This window comes from Mustela nigripes, chromosome 4 (genome assembly GCF_022355385.1).
Source record: "Mustela nigripes isolate SB6536 chromosome 4, MUSNIG.SB6536, whole genome shotgun sequence".
NCBI lineage: Eukaryota > Metazoa > Chordata > Mammalia > Carnivora > Mustelidae > Mustela > Mustela nigripes.
Window position 1 is genome coordinate 12,271,707 of NC_081560.1, and position 17,671 is coordinate 12,289,377.

The 17,671-nt window shown below is 37.5% G+C and overlaps 1 protein-coding gene across 1 annotated transcript; it reads right to left on the reverse strand.

Moving 5' to 3' along the window:
- Positions 1–4,341: 4,341 nt before the first annotated feature.
- Positions 4,342–17,447, reverse strand: LOC132014897 (probable inactive serine protease 58). Its single transcript, XM_059395593.1, has 4 exons — positions 17,317–17,447; positions 6,424–6,668; positions 5,494–5,630; positions 4,342–5,109 (listed from the first exon to the last, which is right to left on the reverse strand). Exons 1-4 carry the CDS (start codon positions 17,430–17,432, stop codon positions 4,960–4,962), a joined length of 648 nt encoding a protein of 215 aa, XP_059251576.1. The 5' UTR covers positions 17,433–17,447; the 3' UTR covers positions 4,342–4,959.
- Between the last annotated feature and the right edge of the window lie 224 nt (positions 17,448–17,671).

The following is a 17,671-nucleotide window of genomic DNA, read 5'->3' on the forward strand; positions in this document are numbered from 1 at the left end:
ACTCAGCATAATCTCTTCCAGTCCCATCCATGTTGCTACAAAAGTTGGGTATTCGTCCTTTCTGATGGAGGCATAATACTCCATAGTGTATATGGACCACATCTTCCTTATCCATTCGTCTGTTGAAGGGCATCTTGGTTCTTTCCACAGTTTGGCGACCGTGGCCATTGCTGCTATAAACATTGGGGTACAGATGGCCCTTCTTTTCACTACATCTGTATCTTTGGGGTAAATACCCAGGAGTGCAATATGGCTTTACTCATATGTGGAACATAAGGAATGGAGGGAAGGACCACAGGAGAAGGGAAGGAAAACTGAATGGGAAGAAATCGGAGAGGGAGAAAAACCATGAGACACTCTAGGCTCTAGGAACCAAACTGTGGACGACAGAAGGAGGGAGGTGGGGGGATGAGGTGACCAGGTGATGAGCATTAAGGAGGGCACATGTTGGGATGAGCACAGGGTATTATATGCAACTAATGAATCACTGAACACTACAACAAAAACTTACACTGTACTATAAGCTCGCTAACAGAATGTAATTTTAAAAACTTAAAAAATAATTCCATCTCTAAATAAAGAAACTATGAAGTATAAATTACTTAATACATAAATAGATACATTAGAAGTCTCTTTGACATCTTCCCAACCACTCAGATCCACCAGCAATGAGTGTTGTGGGAAGAAGACATGGGGTAGAGGTGGCAAAAAGAATATAACTCAAGACTCCCAGGCCTTTGTAGTGCTAGTATTATCAGGACAGTGATAGTCCCTGGACCAGAGCTGGTTCCTGAACTGTTTGTTACTGTTCTGTGAAAAGAACATTACAAACCTGAAAGTAGATATTTAGAAACATTTACAGCAATCTGGCTTGGTATGAGATCCAGATGCAAATCCAAGGGCTGCTGCTGACTGATTTTGAACAAACCCATCCCTGAACTTCATGTTTATTAGAATAAACATGGTCCTTTCAAGGCAGAGGCAAGGATTAAAGACCTGCCGTGATTTGAAAGTTACAAAACCAGGGCAGTGAGGGTGTGAAGTAGAAGCGAGGCAAGGAATCACGAGAGACTATGGACTCTGAAAAACAATCTGAGGGTTTTGAAGGGGCGGGGGGTGGGAGGTCGGGGTACCAGGTGGTGGGTATTATAGAGGGCACGGATTGCATGGAGCACTGGGTGTGGTGCAAAAAGAATGAATACTGTTTTTCTGAAAATAAATAAATTGAAAAAAAATAAAAAAAAAAAAAAGAAGCAAGGCAAGGAGAGACAGGAAGCAAAGCTATAGGGAGAGGTGTGAGACAAACCCACACGTCAGAGCAGCCTACAGGAGAGTGAGAACAGTGGGAGTTTATCTGGGTGGCTCCCGCTTCTCATTTCTCTTTGGTCAAGGCTCATGCCCCAGATTACAACCACCCTGAATTCATGAGGATACCATCTTCCTCTCAACGGGCACTCAGAAAGCCCAAACTAAGGCCTGAAAGCGTGCCTTTGTATACAAGTTTTTTAAAGTAGTGTGGCCACGTGGCGTGGATAGGCTCAGTTTATGGACGTGAGAGCTATTCATGCTCAGAGCTTCAGCCCGGCTTCCAGCCAGTTTGCAGAGCTCTGTGAAGGTGGTAGCAGTATGACCAAGAAGACAGGAAAAGCCTTTGAAAACAAAGGAGCAGTTGAGAATGTCTGAGGAGATGCAGAATGCTTATGTCTGATAAAAATGACTCCACACATATTCCATGAAAATTAATAAGAATGAATATATGAAACACTTAGCACACATTGGTCTAGATTGATGACAGAGACAGAAGGAACTTTGGAAACTGTTATCAACTGAGATATTTTTAACTATAGCAATGGAAAGCCCAATTCAAGTTGTCTTAAACACTGAAAGAAATTGCATAGTGGATCATAGAACTAAAAATATCCAGAGAGAAGACTTAAATTCTGGAATGGTTTTATCAGGACTTCAGTTACATTTCTGGGCAATTCTCTTATTTTGACCACCTATGTGGATGCACTTCATCCTCAGGCAGCTTCCCTGATGGCTGCCAAGTGACACCAGCAACTCTGATCAGTCTCATTCACCTGCCACACTGCCCAAAACAAGGCTTCAACAATAGCTCATTACGTTATCTCAACACCGAATTTGGGGGACTGATGTTTAATAAGCCAGACTACCTCATGTATCCATCCCCAAACCAAACTCAGGGAGTTCACTGATAAGTTTAAATCAGTGCAGACCATACCCCAGAGAATGATGTGACCTTACAGAGGAGGGGTGGAGTGGATGCTAGGAGGGCAGTCACAGTGTCCACCACCAAGATTATCAAGTCTAACTCTTTTGTTTTACAGATAAAGCAAATCTAAAAAACAAAGCTCATTGATTTTCCAAATTTACAGTTTGTCAATCCTAGGCTAAGAATTGAAGCACAGTCTACAGAAACAGAATATGAACCCCCTACATATTTCCAAAGAAGGATGTGGCCTGAGGAAGAAAAGCTGAGATGTCAGAAGCATATAAATCATTGGCAAGTACGTGGTTATAAATATGGTGGGCTTACAAGAGCTTACCCAGGGAACCAATGGAAATGAAGACCCATAATCACACTGAGGGATAAATAAAAGCCAAATTGTAACATATACACATGAGTCTAGAAGAGACCTTTGAAGTACTATATAAAAAAATAATGTACCCAAGAGGTGATCCCTATCCTCCTGATCTGAAGGTGAGACATGATTGAAACACAAGGTTGGAGACAGGACAGGGAACCAGAGTACAGAGAAAAGCCATCCACTTGACCAAATAGGGCAAGCATTCCTGTTCCCATAGATGTGTTCTGCAATTACGATACTGAAATTTGAAGCTTGGTTGTAGGGATCCATTTAAATGAAAAGTACTTAAACTACAGAGAAAGTCATGGAACATTAGCCCTAGCCCATGTAAACAGAAAAAGGAACCAAAATAAAAGTGAGCAGTTGGTGGTGGGCATATCAGGAGAGGCAGGTGGATGTGATACCTGAAATTCTTAGTAGACTAACTTAAAATGGAGAATAGTTTTAAAAAAAGAAAAGAAAAGATAAAAGCAAGAAAAAACAGAAAAGAAAGGAGAAAAAGAGAAAACTTTGGAATCAATCATACACAGGATTAGAGTTTAGGTTAGGTGAAATTGATAGGATAATTAACAAAATATTCACACAATCCAAAAATTAGTAGTATGATAAACAGTCCTGGCTCAGTTAGATACACAGATGGTGATGAGATAATGATTAGATTGATAGATGATAGCTAGATGATAGATAGATAGATGATAGATGATAAATAGATAGAAGATAAGACAGACAACTGGATAGACAGACTTACCTTTTCTTTTTCAAATGGAGGAATGAGATGAGAAAGAGAGAAGGTAATTCATACATAAAAAACTCAAGTCCAGAAGATATAAAGTAAACAGACCTTAAAATTGAAGAGTTTATGACCCAATCAATAAGAAAAGGCTTGTATTAAAACACCTGAATCAGCCTAGAACAATGGCAGTGGCATGGAGAAAGTGAGGTAGGTCTGTATACAAGCCTGAGGCCTCAGGGTAGGTTGTTAGGAAGGACTCAGGACTCAGGGCAGGTTGTTAGGAAGATCATCCCAGTAAAAAGTTTACCTGCAACTAGTTCAATTGGCTGATGACAATACACAACCTGGCATATGGCAAGGATGAAAAGGATTGTTAGCAACCAGGAATTAGTCGGAATTAACTAGGCAATAAAAGGGCGAAAGAGGTGGAAACGGTCAAAATTAGTAATGGCTGCTAATTCCTACACTGTTCCTCTGCATACGACGCACTTCCCACATTATCTCTGAGCCCCATGAGAGTCTTAAAAAGAAAAATGTTTTGGTTTTGTGACCCTGTAAACACAGGTGACTTAATCAACTGGGTAGCGATTTGAATTATCATAAATCCCAGTATTTCATAGCATGGGGTAAAAGGTAAAACAAAAATGCATTTCACATTTCAGAGATAAATTTCTTGGATGTTGAATATTTTATATGAAAATGGATAGGCTTTAGTTTAAAATCAGTTTAATCTCTCAGAGATTAATGAAAAACAGCATATGGAAAACAGATTTTTTGGAATGGCTAGCGTCTTGTGAGTATGCTTGTGGATGAAAGTGTGCGCTCGTAAGTGTGTGCACTGTACAGAATGTGTATTCAGAGGCATGTACGAATGGCAGGATCCTCATGTACTCCATCACTTTGTACCCTCTAAGCAAGCATGTGTGATTTTAAATAAAAAGCAGTAAACCAGAACGAAAATGTATTAAAAAAAACTTCTTATGAATATGCATTGCAGCTTTTGTTCAAAATACAGAAATCCTTATGTAACCCAAATATTACAATGACCTTTGGGTGGTCTCAGTAGACCTAAGCAATTCTATAGATCCTTTAAGGAACTAATGGGAACTAACTACAACCACCCATACACACACACACACACACACACACACAAACACACACACATACTTACATAAGAGACACTTTGTCATTAGAAAAATTGCTAATTATCTGACCAACTTTTGGCAATTGCTCAGCTATATGGTTACACTTTCCCCAAATCGACTCCTGGTAGCTATTATCCCTCATTCCACTTGTTTTTTGTGTTCTTAAGATAAGGCAGAGAGTATTTTAATGGAAATATCTGAGTTGGTAGAATCCAAAAAGATTCCTGGGGGAATTCGACTTCCTGAGACCAGCACTTGGGTTTTCCATGTTATAAACATTTAGTCATGAGTTAGGAATAAGCAAAGAAACAGTTAAAGAGATTAGAGTCATGCCAACACCCAAGAGTCATCAACGATCTCTTTTGGAACTCCAATCAAGCCTAGACCCTGGGAGAGATTGGGACTGAGATACAGAAGGTGGTTGCTGTGGATCAGCTGGGAGGTAAGGGTGTCAGTGGAGCTCTATATCAGCTTATGTTGTAGACATAATGTTCTTGATCCATGGAACGTAGTTGTGTAGGTCAGTGAAGACAACAGCATATCCTGTTAGAATACATCCAGTTTCCCAAGACATAATTCCTTGTAATTCACCATCACAGATGGCTGGTGCCGCTGTGACCACCTGCCAGATAGAGTAGAGGGATCAGAAACTCCTTCCCACCTGAGATTTCCTCAACACCTGAACAAAAATGAAAGCTACTACATTTGCCATGTGAAGGGGTCCAAGACAGAAGAATACAGTATGAAAGCTTCTTTCCATTGCTTTAATGACGCCTACACCTCCCAGTCATCCCTACACAGATATTTTCAGGCAGTAGCTGGAAGATCGCTTTCCACCCCCCAAATCTGTTTCTTTCATCTCTATCACAGGGTAGAGAAGAGTCATTATTCATCAGCCCCTTCCTCTCTGAGCTCCTAGCCTGACTAAAAAATCCAGCCCCTCCAAGAATGAGAAACACAAAGAGTAGAGACTGAGCTTAGGGGCAAAGGAGGTAAGAAGACTTACCTGGCAGGGCTCTTGGGTTCCTAGCATGGGTCCTATGCAGAACATGTTTTCAAGGAGTTTTTCACCCAGTAATTTTTTGCAGTTTTTATTAGAACTCAGTTGAATCTTGACTCTTTGCAGCTTATGCTTTGAATTTCCTAAGCACAAAAAATAAGGAGACTTTGATTCCTATCTGCCTTTTCATAAGGCATCCTGCCTCCCCCTACTTCAGAGCTTCCTCTCAGTAAAAATAAATGATCATGAATCAAACACATCCTCCTGCTCAATTTATCATCTCTGACAGATGATCAGCAGCAAAGGGTGGTTGCTGAGAAGACAATCCATGCGTGAAACAAGATATGAATCCAAGCTCTGTCATTACCAAGTTCATTACCTTGGAAAATTAATTTCCCTGAATCTTAGTTTCCTGTCTTATAAGATATAAATCCCAAGGAAACTTATCTACATGATATGTGATGATGACTATATAATATGTATAGGATGCTTTGTCCCTGATACGTAATTAGTGATTGACAAACGGTAGTTACTACCGTTGTTGTAATCGATAACAATATCACTCCTGCTAGGTAAAGGGAAAATATGATTCTTACCAATTCACACATTAAGATTCAAAGAAGTGAAAGAATTTGTTCATAAACCTATAAAGAATGTTACAATCAATACTGTAACATAGACTCAGATTCTAATCCCTGTGGTGTGTGCCAATGTGATACATTCATATAATACCTTGATTTAGGATTTGATTCCCAAAACTCTAAAGATCACTTCTATTCTAGACAGCCAATACTGTTGTTCCAATTCTAGCTTTATACATGTGCCTAGAAATCTGGCATTAGTACTATAAGTTTCAATGCCTTCCCTTAAATCCTTAGAGATCCTAAAGATATGAATATATCCAAGAACGAACTCTTCTTTTTGATAGTCACTCACCAATAAAGTTTTTGTTGTCTAACCAAGTGTGAATCAAACAATCTTTAATTGCATTCTTGCGAGTAGGCAACTGAAAAATCATGGTGGAGAAGGTAAAAGGTAGAGGTAGCTTTATCAGCATGAGGTCATCTTTTGGAGAGGTAACGGTAAAGTTTGGGTGAATAATGATCCTGTCATAAGGTACAAACTCCCCAGTAAAGTCTTGAATATTTGTGGAACTGCCATAAAAGATGATCTGAAGATCTCTGAAAAATGAAAAAGAGAAAAAAGATTAATGCTCCCAGATCCCAAGGCTAATCACACACACACACACACACACACACAAAAACACAAACACTCCTTCTGTGGTAGCCCATTATATCTTTTCCTCTCATTTTTGTCCACTTAATTCTTTATGTGTAGCTGCCACATGTGGTCACACAGATTATGCATTATACAAGCCAATGGGTTGCATTCACATAGACTATAATGTAAATGGTCCTGCCAAGAGTTAAGCAATGCAATGGATTGACTCTGTTCTTAGCATAATTCTAGAGAGAAGCTCCAATTCAAGACCTGGAAACGGTAGAAAGAAGAATGCAAATGGATAGTCAAGGCTTTTATGAAATAGTAGGCTCTGTTAGGAAGGCTCCTTTGGGAATTGAGGGGAATAGGAAATGTGAAATTGTATAGAGGAAGTAAGTAACAGCTTTGAGAGTTTAAATGTTCTAAAGCTAGGGAGGATTGCCTGAATATACAATGGTCTACTCACATCTATCAAAACTGCTGGCTTAACGGGATTTTTCTGGTGGTCCTTTGGAAAAACAGGAGTCAAAAATCCTGGATGTTCCACTGAGATCCAGTTGAGATCCACTCACAAGCATGGCTCAAGACTCTAAATTCAGAATAGGGCACTCCAGTGAGGCCCATGAGTCTCCCACTCAGGTATTTCTCCAAACACAAGAGTGAGATAAGTACCACACTGGTACTAAGTACCAAATTTTTTGTTGAGCTCCCAAATGCTAAGATTATATTGTCTCCTAACAACAGTACCATTTGTCTCTCAGTCTGTCTTTGGACACCTTATGAAGAGTTGTAAAGTTTAAAGAGATAGGACAGGGTGGGGGTGCCCCGGGAGTCTCAGTTGGTTAAACAGCTGACTCTTGACTTTGGCTCAAGTCATGATCTCAGGGTTGTGAGACTGAACCCCGTGTGGGGCTCTGCACGCAGAGGAGAGTTGGCTTGTCCCTCTCCCTCCAGCCCCCTCCCCCGGCTGACACCTCTGTTCTCCCTTTCTCTCTCTCTCCAAAATAAATAAATAAATAAAATATTTTTTAAAAATAAAATAAAAATAAAGAGATAGAACAGAAGTAGGACTGATAAATTCATCCTTGAGCTAAGCCCAAGGACTGACAAGTTTAAAAGGTCTCATCAGAGCCATAACCTTTAGGCAAATTTTGCTTTCAGTCATTTTTATAAGACATTAGATATAATAAGTACTTTCCTTAGTTTTGCTGTGCTCCTGAGAACTTTGTTTCATACTTTGTTTGTCATACTTTGTTTCATGTGTTTGTAGTGAAGGATTTTGCCGGACCCCCAGGTAGGGATGACTGGTCTTTGGCCAAGTTGATTTTTACTGACTGCTGTGCTTCTCATTAGATCATCTCAGTCTATTTGGTTCTCTATACCAAACACATGCTCCCTTTGTGTTTAAATTCATATGATATCTCTCCAGTTGGCGTAATTCCTCCAGAAAAATATGAAATTGCAGTGGCCACTGGGAGGAATTTTGACAAGAGCAAGACTGTTCATTGGACTGATACCTTAGAACAGAAAAGGAAGAAACCGTGATACTAAGTTTCTTTCTCTCTTGCCTTTCTAAATGAGAGATCACTTAATGACCCTCACCAATCCATTTCCATACCTTGGGAATTAATGAGCACTGGTGTTTTAGCTATAGAACTTGATAGAATTGTTAGGCCCAACTTATTGTTTAAATCTGTTGTAATAACTCTCGTGCATCTGTCGTTGTCAAATTGTTTTTTTCTGTTGTAAAGATCACTCTCCCGTCTTGCTAAAGGGAAGTCATTAGTTCTTCCAGTGTTAATTTAATAACTATCTAAAACTGGTGCCCTCTAATATTTTCTCTTATCCTTACTCTATTTCTCATTTTCCTTCCCCTAATTTTATGACTTAATTTATCATAAAATATGCTTATAAGTAAATAGAGAGGTTTATATTGAAAAAAGACTTCATGATAAATAGATGATTCAGGCAAGTTAAAGTGAGTGAATTTCAGCTTAAGATAATTCTTATTGTATGCAAAACTGAACTGTGGTAGAAAAACAAGAGAATATCCATATCTCAGAGATATGGATAGAATACAACTAAGAATGCCTATGAGAACCGAACCTTACACCTAAAGGAGCTAGAAAAGGAATGCCAAATAAAGCCTAAAGTCAGTAGAAGAAGGGAAATAATAAAGACTAGAGCAGAAATAATATAGAAACAAGACAGTAGAAAAAATTAACAAAACTAAGAGCTGGTTCTTTCAAAGAATTAATAAAATTAATAAACCCCTACCAAACTTATCAAAAAGAAAAGAGAAAGGACTCAAATAAATAAAACCATGAATTAGAGGAGAGATCACAACAAACACCACAGAAATACAAGCAGTTATAAGAGAATACTATGAAAAAGTATAGGCCAATGAACTGGGCAATCTGGAAGAAATGGATAAATTCCTAGAAACATACAAATTACTAAAACTGAAACAAGAAGAAATAGAAAATTTGAACAGACCTATAACCATCAAAGAAATTGAATCAGTAATTAAAAATCTCCCAAAAAACAAAAGTCCAGGGACAGATAGCTTCCCATGGGAATTCTACCAGACATTTGAAGAAGAGTTAATACTGTGATGCCTGGGTGGCTCAGTCAGTTAAGCAACTGACTCTTTCTTTAATATTTTTATTTTTTTCAGTGTTCCAAGATTCATTGTCTAGGCACCACACCCAGTGCTCCATGCAATACATGCCCTCCTTAATACCCACCACCAGGCTTACCCATCCTCCCACCCCCCTCCCTTCCAAAACCCTGTTTATTTCTCTGAGTCCACAGTCTCTCATGGTTCATCTCCCCCTCTGATTTCCCCCAAAGCAACTGACTCTTGATTTTGGCTGAGGTTAGATCACGGAGTCTTGAGACTGAGCCCCACATCAGGCTCCACATGCAGAGTCTGCTTGAGATTCTCTCTTCTTCTGCCCCCCCACCACACTCACTTGCTCTTTCTTTCTAAAATAAATAAAAATAAAGCTAATAAAGAAAAATATCTATTTAAAACTTCCAAATTCATTCTACAAAACCAGCATTACTTTGATTCCAAAACTAGACAAAAACCCCACTAAAAAGGAGAATTGTAGGCCAATACCCCTGATGAATGTAAATGCAAAAATTCTCAACATACTAGCAAATCTAATCCAACAGTACAGTAAGAGAATTATTTACCACAATCAAGTAGGATTTATTCCTGGGCTGCAAGGGTGGTTCAAGATTCCCATATCAATCAATGTGATACATCACATTCATAAAAAAATGGATAAGAACCATATGATCCTCTCAAGAGATGCAGAAAAAGCATTTGACAAAATACAGCATCAAATCCTGATAAATATGCTCAAGAAAGCAGGGATAGAAGGAATATTCCTCAACATCATAAGGCCATATATGAAAGAACCACAGCTAATATCATCCTCAGTGGGGGGAAAAACTAAGAGCTTTTCCTCTACAGTCAGAAACAAGCCAGAAATGACCACTCTCATCACTGTTATCTAACATACTACTGGAAGTACCAACCACAGCAATCACACAACAAAAAGAAATAAAAGGCATCCAAACTGGCAAGGAAGAAGTCAAACTTTAACTATTCATGGACGACATGATACTCTGTGTAGAACACCCGAAAGACTCCACCAAAATATTACTAGAACTGATACATGAATTCAGCAAAGTCACAAGCTATAATATCACCATACAGAAACCTGTTGCTTTTCTATACACAAATAATGAAGCAGTAGAAAGAGAAATCAAATAATTGGTCCCATTTAACTATAAGATACTTAATAATAAACTTAACCAAAGAGGTAAAAGATCTGCACTCTGAAAACTAGAAAACACTCACGAAAGAAACTGATGGGAACACAAAGAAACAGAAAGACATTCCATGTGTAAGGATTAGAAGAACAAATATTGGTAAAATATCTTTATTATTCAAAGCAATCTACACATTTAATGCAAATCCTATCAAATTATCACCATTTTTCACAGAGCTAGAACAAACAGTTCCTAAAAATTTTTTTAAAGATTTTATTTATTTATTTGATAGACAGAGATCACAAGTAGGCAGAGAGGCAGGCAGAGAGAAAGGAGGAAGCAGGCTCCCCACTGAGCAGAGAGCCCGATGCAGGGCTCGATCCCAGGACCCTGGGATCATGACCTGAGCTGAGGGTTTAACCCAATGAGCCACCCAGGCACCCCCAATCCTAAAATTTGTATAGAACCATAAAAGACTCTAAATAGGCAGAGCAGTCTTGAAAAACAAAAGCAAAGCTAGAGGCATCCAGCTTTATTACAAAGCTGTTGTCATCAACCTAGTATGGTACTGGTGCAAAAACAGACACGCAGGTCAATGGAACAGAATAGAAAAGCCAAAAATGGACCCACAACTATATGGTCAACTAGTCTTAGACAAAAAGGGAAAGAATATCCAATGGAAAAAAGACAGTCACTTCAATAAATTGCATTAGGGTAACTAGACAGCCACATGCAGGAGAATGAAACTGGACCACTTTCTTATACCAAACACAAAAATAAATTCAAAATACATGAAAGACCTACATGTGAGGCAGGAAACCACCAAAACCCTAGAGGAGACACAGGCCACAATGTATTTGAGCTCGGCCACAGCAACTTCTTGCTAGACACACTGCCAGAGGCAAAAGAAACAAAAGCAAAAATGAACTATTGTGACTTCCTCAAGATAAAAAGCATCTGCACAGGGACGCCTGGGTGGCTCAGTTGGTTAAGCAGCTGCCTTCGACTCAGCGTCCTGGGATCGAGTCCCACATCGGGCTCCTTGCTCAGCAGGGAGCCTGCTTCTCCCTCTGCCTCTGCCTAACATTCTGTCTGCCTGTGCTCGCTCTCTCCCCCTCTCTCTCTCTGATAAATAAATAAAAATCTAAAAAAAAAAAAAAAAAAGCATCTGCACAGCAAAGGAAACAATCAATTAAACTGAACAGCACCTACAAAATGGGAGAAGACATTTGCAAATCACATATCTGAAAAAGGGCTAGTATCCAGAATCTATAAAGAACTTATCAAACTCAACACCCAAAAAATAAAGAATCCAGCTAAAAAATGGGCAGGAGCTATGAATAGACATTTTTGCAAAGACATCCAAATGGCTAACAGACACATGAGAAGATGCTCAACATCAGTCAGCATAAGAGAAATGCAAATCAACCCATTCCATGGGTTGCCTCTTTGTTTTGTTGATTGTTTCCTTTGCTGTGCAGAAGGTTTTGATTTTGATGAAGTCCCCAAAATTCATTTTCGCTTTTGTTTTCTTTGCCTTTGGAGACATATCTTGAAAGAAGTTGCTGTGGCCGATATTGAAGAGGTTACTGCCTATGCTCTCCTCTATGATTCTGATGAATTCCTGCCTCACGTTGAGGTCTTTTATCCATTTCAAGTTTATCTTTGTGTACGGTGTAAGAGAATGGTCAAGTTTCATTCTTCTATATATAGTTCTCCAATTTTCCCAGCACCATTTATTGAAGAAACTGTCTTTTTTCCACTGGATATTTTTTCCTGCTTTGTCAAAGATTATTTGACCATAGAGTTATGGGACTATATCTGGACTCTCTACTCTGTTCCACTGGTCTATGTGTCTGTTTTTGTGCCAGTACCATGCTGTCTTGGTGATCACAGCTTTGTAATAAAGCTTTGTAATAAATTAGGGAACATGATGCCCCCAGCTTTGTTTTTCTTTTTCAACATTTCCTTAGCAATTCAGGGTCTTTTCTGGTTCCATACAAATTTTAGGATTGTTTGTTCCAGCACTTCAAAAAATGCCAGTGGAATTTTGATTGGGATGGCACTGAAAGTGTAGATTGTTTTGGGCAGTATAGACATTTTAACAATGTTTATTCTTCTGATCCATAAACATGGAATGCTTTTCCATCTTTCTGAGTCTTCTTCAATTTCTTTCATGAGTGTTCTGTAGTTCCTTGAGTACAGATCCTTTACCTCTTTGGTTAGGTTTATTCCCAGGTAACTTATGGTTCTTGGTGCTACAGTAAATGGAATCGACTCTCTAATTTCCCTTTCTATATTTTCATTGTTAGTGTATAAGAAAGCAACTGATTTCTGTACATTGGTTTTATATCTTGCCACATTACTGAATTGCTATATGAGTTCTAGTAGTTTGGGGGTGAAGTATTTTGGGTTTTCCAATAAAGCATCATGTCATCTGCAAAGAGAGAGAGTTTGACTTCTTCTTTGCCAATTTGAATACCTTTTATTTCTTTTTGTTGTCTGATTGCTGTTGCTAGGACTTCTAGTACTATGTTGGACAACAGTGGTGAGAGAGGGCATCCTTGTCGTATTCCTGATCTCAACACTCCAGAAAACAGATAATCACATCAAAGAATGGGCAGAAGTCATGAACAGACACTTCTCCAAAGAATACATACAAATGGCTAACAGACACGTGAAAAAAATGTTCATCATCGTTAGCCATCAGGGAATTTCAAATCAAAACAACATTGAGATACCACCTTATGCCAGTTAGAATGGCCAAAATTAACAAGACAAGAAGCAACAAGTGTTGGAGAGGCTGTGGAGAAAGGGGAACACTCATACTGTTGGTGGGAAGAATGCAAATTGGTGCAAACACTTTGGAAAACAGTGTGGAGATTCCTTAAGAAATTAAAAATAGAGCTTCCCTATGACCCTGCAATTGCACTACTGGGTATTTACCCCAAAGATACAGATGTAGTGAAAAGAAGGGCCATATGTACCTCAGTGTTCATAGCCGCAATGGCCACAATTGCCCAACTGTGGAAAGAGCCAAGATGCCCTTCAACAGATGAATGGATAAAGAAGATATAGTCCATATATATAATGGAATATTACACCTGCATCAGAAAGGATGAATACCCAATTTTGTATCAACATAGATGGGTCTGGAAGAGATTATGCTGAGTGAAATAAGTCAAGCAGAGAAAATCAATTATCTTATTGTTTCACTTACTTGTGGAGCATAAGGAATAACATGGAGGATGTTAGGAGAAGGAAAGGAAAAGTGAATTGGGGGGAAGTCAGAGGGGGAGATAAAGCATGGGAGACTGTGGATTCTGAGAAACAAACTGAGGGTTTTGGAAGGGAAGAAGGGTGGAGGGATAGGTGAGTCTGGTGGTGGGTATTATGGAGGGCACATATTGCATGGAGCACAGGGTGTGGCACATAAACAATGACTCTTGAAACACTGAAAAAAGATTAAAATAAAAAAGAAATGCAAATCAATACCATGATGAGATAACACCTCACACCTGTCAGAATGGCTATAATTAACAACACAGGAAATAACAGATGTTGGCAGGATGCAAAGAAAGGGAACCCTCATAAACTGTTGGTGGGAATTCAAACAGGTGCAGCCACTCTAAAAACAGTATGGATGTTCCTCAAAAAATTAAAAACAGAACTAACCTATGATCCAGCAATTTATGACTAGGGATTTGGCCAAAGGATGCAAATCATATAATTCAAAGGGATATATGCACCCCGACATTCACAGCAGCATTATCTGTAATAGCCAAACTGTGGAAGCAGTCCAAATATCCATTGACTGATGAATAGATAAAGAAGAGGTGGTGTACATATACACAATGGAATATTACTCAGCCATCAAAAAAGATGAAATCTGGGGTGCCTGGGTGGCTCATTGGGTTTAAGCCTCTGCCTTTGGCTCAGGTCATGATCCCAGGATCTGCGGATCGAGCCCTGCATCAGGCTCTCTGCTCAGCAGGGAGCCTGCTTCCTCCTCTCTCTCTCTCTCTCTCTCTCTCTGCCTGCCTCTCTGCCTATTTGTGATCTCTGTCTGTCAAAATAAAATAAAATAAAATCTTAAAAAAAAAAGATGAAATCTTGCCATTTGCAACAAAATGGACAGAGCTAGACAGTATTATGCTAAGTAAAACAAGTCAGAGAAAGAGAAGTACCATATGATTTCACTCATATGTGGAATTTAAGAAACAAAACAGATGAACATGGGGAAGGAGGGTAAAAAGAGATTGGGAGGCAAACCACTAGAGACCCCTAATTATAGAGAACAAACTGAGGGAGTTGGGCAGGGAATGGGCTAAATGGGTTTTGGATATTAAGGAAGGCACTTGTGATAAGCACTGAGTGCTGTATTTAACTGATGAATCACTAAACTCTACATCTGACACCAATTTTACCATAAATATTAACTAACTAGGAATTAAAATTAAAACTTGAAATCAAAAAAGGGCATTTGAATATTATGTAACTTTAGACTCTGTTACATTAAATTCCATATTAAAATTTATAAAGCAATGGCTAAAAGAATAGAAAGTATGTATACTTCACTACAAAAATGAAAGAATTAAAATGTATCTAAAATATTAATCAAATAATAGAGCAAGAACATTTTTAGACAAATATAAAAAGAGTAGGAATTCAAAATAGGTAGAAACAAGACTGAGTATATTAATAATCAATATAAACCAAATGGCTTAAACTCACCAGTTAAAAGACAGAAATTGTAAGTTGTATTTTTTTAAATCTTACTATATGTAAATTAATAGATATATTTAAATCAAAAAGATATAGAAAGGTAGAAAAGATATAAAATGATATAGCAGGACAATACCAACCAACCAAAAAAAAAAACAAAAACAAAGCAAGATTGGCATATTAATATCTGAAAAATGGGCTATAAAACCAAAATATTAATTATATGAGAGAAAGTAATGATATATAGTAATAGCTTTGATTTATTAGGAATGCACAAAGCACCTACATTTATAAATGTACCTGAACTTACATATACTTAATGACATAGTCTAAAAAACATTTTTAAAAAACAAAAAGTAATAAATGTATAGGACTATTTTGATCAATCTAAATACAGAAGAATATTTCAATGCAAATCTCTAAATTATTCATATTAAGCAAAAAAAATAGTAAGGATGCCAAAGACTTGAATTACACAATTAAAAGTATGATATACATAGAAACTTCTATCCTAAAATTACAGCATGTACATTCTTTCAAACACATGAGGAGTTATAAAAATTGACTTTATACTGGTCTAAAAAGCAAGTCTCAATTCTCATCAAAGAATCAATATCACATAGATCACATTCTCTGACCACAAAACAATTAAACTAGAACTCAAAGATTTTCTTTTAATTTGGAAAGTTATCCTCCAAAATTTACCCGACCAAATTCTAAACTTAGGAATGAAGGGTTTAATCATGTGGAAGTTTATAAAAATTATTTAGAATTAAAATCATAATGAAAATGGCCCTTTTCAAAGATGGTTAGTGGAAAATACACAGGAACATATGCATAAATTACTAGAAATAGTAAGAGAATATAACAAGAGAACATGCCATTAGATAAATTTATGATACAAGTTGATTATAACAACTGCATTTCCATCATTACTAATAGACAGAAAATGTGATTTTCTGAAAGTACATCAATTAAAAATATAATAGAAAAACATAAAGCACTTTAAGAATAAAATTTTTAATAAGATATGTACAAGATATGTATGTAGATAAAACTCTTGAAATTCATCAAAGGGAAACCAAAATAAGTAAAGAGATATACCAGATCCATGGCTATGAATAATCATTATCAGAAAAATGTTAATTCTTCCCAACTGATACAAGAGTCAAAGTAATTCCAAATAAATCCCAACAGAGTTCTTCATAGAACTTAACAAAATTTATTTTAAAAAATACCTAAGTGTTCCTGATAAAGAAAAACATGGCTGGCCTTCCCTATCAGACATCACAAATTATGAGAAAGTCATAATTATTAAGGCATTGTGGTATTGGTCTATAATAAATAAACCAATGGAGCAGTATAGAGAGTACAAAAACATGTACAGATAGAAGAACTTTCACAGATGACGGAAGTGGTGTTGCAGTCACTGGAGAAAGAAGGTATCATTAGATAAATGATATTTGGATGTTTAGCTTACTATAATTAAAAAAAATGAAACTGGATCCCTACTTCACATCATTCACAAACATCAAGTCTAAATGATATAAATATTTAAATATGAAGTCAAACCTTTAAAGACTCTAGAAATTAAGAAATATCTTTCTGATCTTGAATCATAAAGTTAATCTCAACTAGGCACAAAACCCAATTAATCAGAAATAAAGATGATAATTTAAGTGTTAAATTGAATTATACACAAGAGCTCTTATTTATCAAAATACACCATAAAGAGAAGATGGTACCATGAATTGGAAGAATGTATTTTCAACATACGTTGAACATCGTTCAACATCGCTACTAATAAAGATTTAAAAATTAAGAGCATAACAAGAAATTTGACACAATCAGCAAAAGAGAAAAATGTCTGACAATACCCAATGTGGGAAATGCTTATAAATTGCTGGAAGACATACAAAAGTGAACATCTGCATCCTCTATTACCCAGAAATTCCACTCCTAATTATATACTCTAGAGTTATATACCAAGAGGTATAGTTGCAGGTCCGCAACAACATGTACACACACTAACACATACATGTGTATCTGGGGAGCCTTGGAGCCTTAGAACAGAGTGGACAGATCCCCGTCACTTACGGTAAGAAGCAGTGCGCGGCTGTCAATACCCACTGAGGGGCAATCAAAGTCCCCACACAGGACTGATAATTGGAATTCAGGTAAAATAGGTAGTGAAGATGATTTAACCTTTCCATGTCTTCACCAACATATGAAACAACACCTGGAACAAAGAGAGAAGAGAATCAGGGGAAATAACCTAGCTGACTAAAGAGAACTCAGGGTGCTTATGGAGATTTCAGGATGCCAGTATCAGATAATATCAATATTTGCCACTCATTAATCATTTAGCTAACTGATACCCTAACTCTATTGTACTAGAGAACCATACTGTACAAACACTGTACTAAAATACTTGGTGTACTTATTTAGATTT

Excerpts from the sequence above, each read along its gene's own strand:
- LOC132014897 (XM_059395593.1), bottom strand. The coding sequence starts at position 17,432 with ATGGAAAGGTTAAATCATCTTCACTACCTATTTTACCTGAATTCCAAT. Across the intron at positions 6,669-17,316 it reads GCCGCGCACTGCTTCTTACC|AGATCTTCAGATCATCTTTT; the intron begins GTAAGTGACGGG and ends TTCATTTTTCAG. Across the intron at positions 5,631-6,423 it reads AGACAACAAAAACTTTATTG|GAAATTCAAAGCATAAGCTG; the intron begins GTGAGTGACTAT and ends TTTTGTGCTTAG.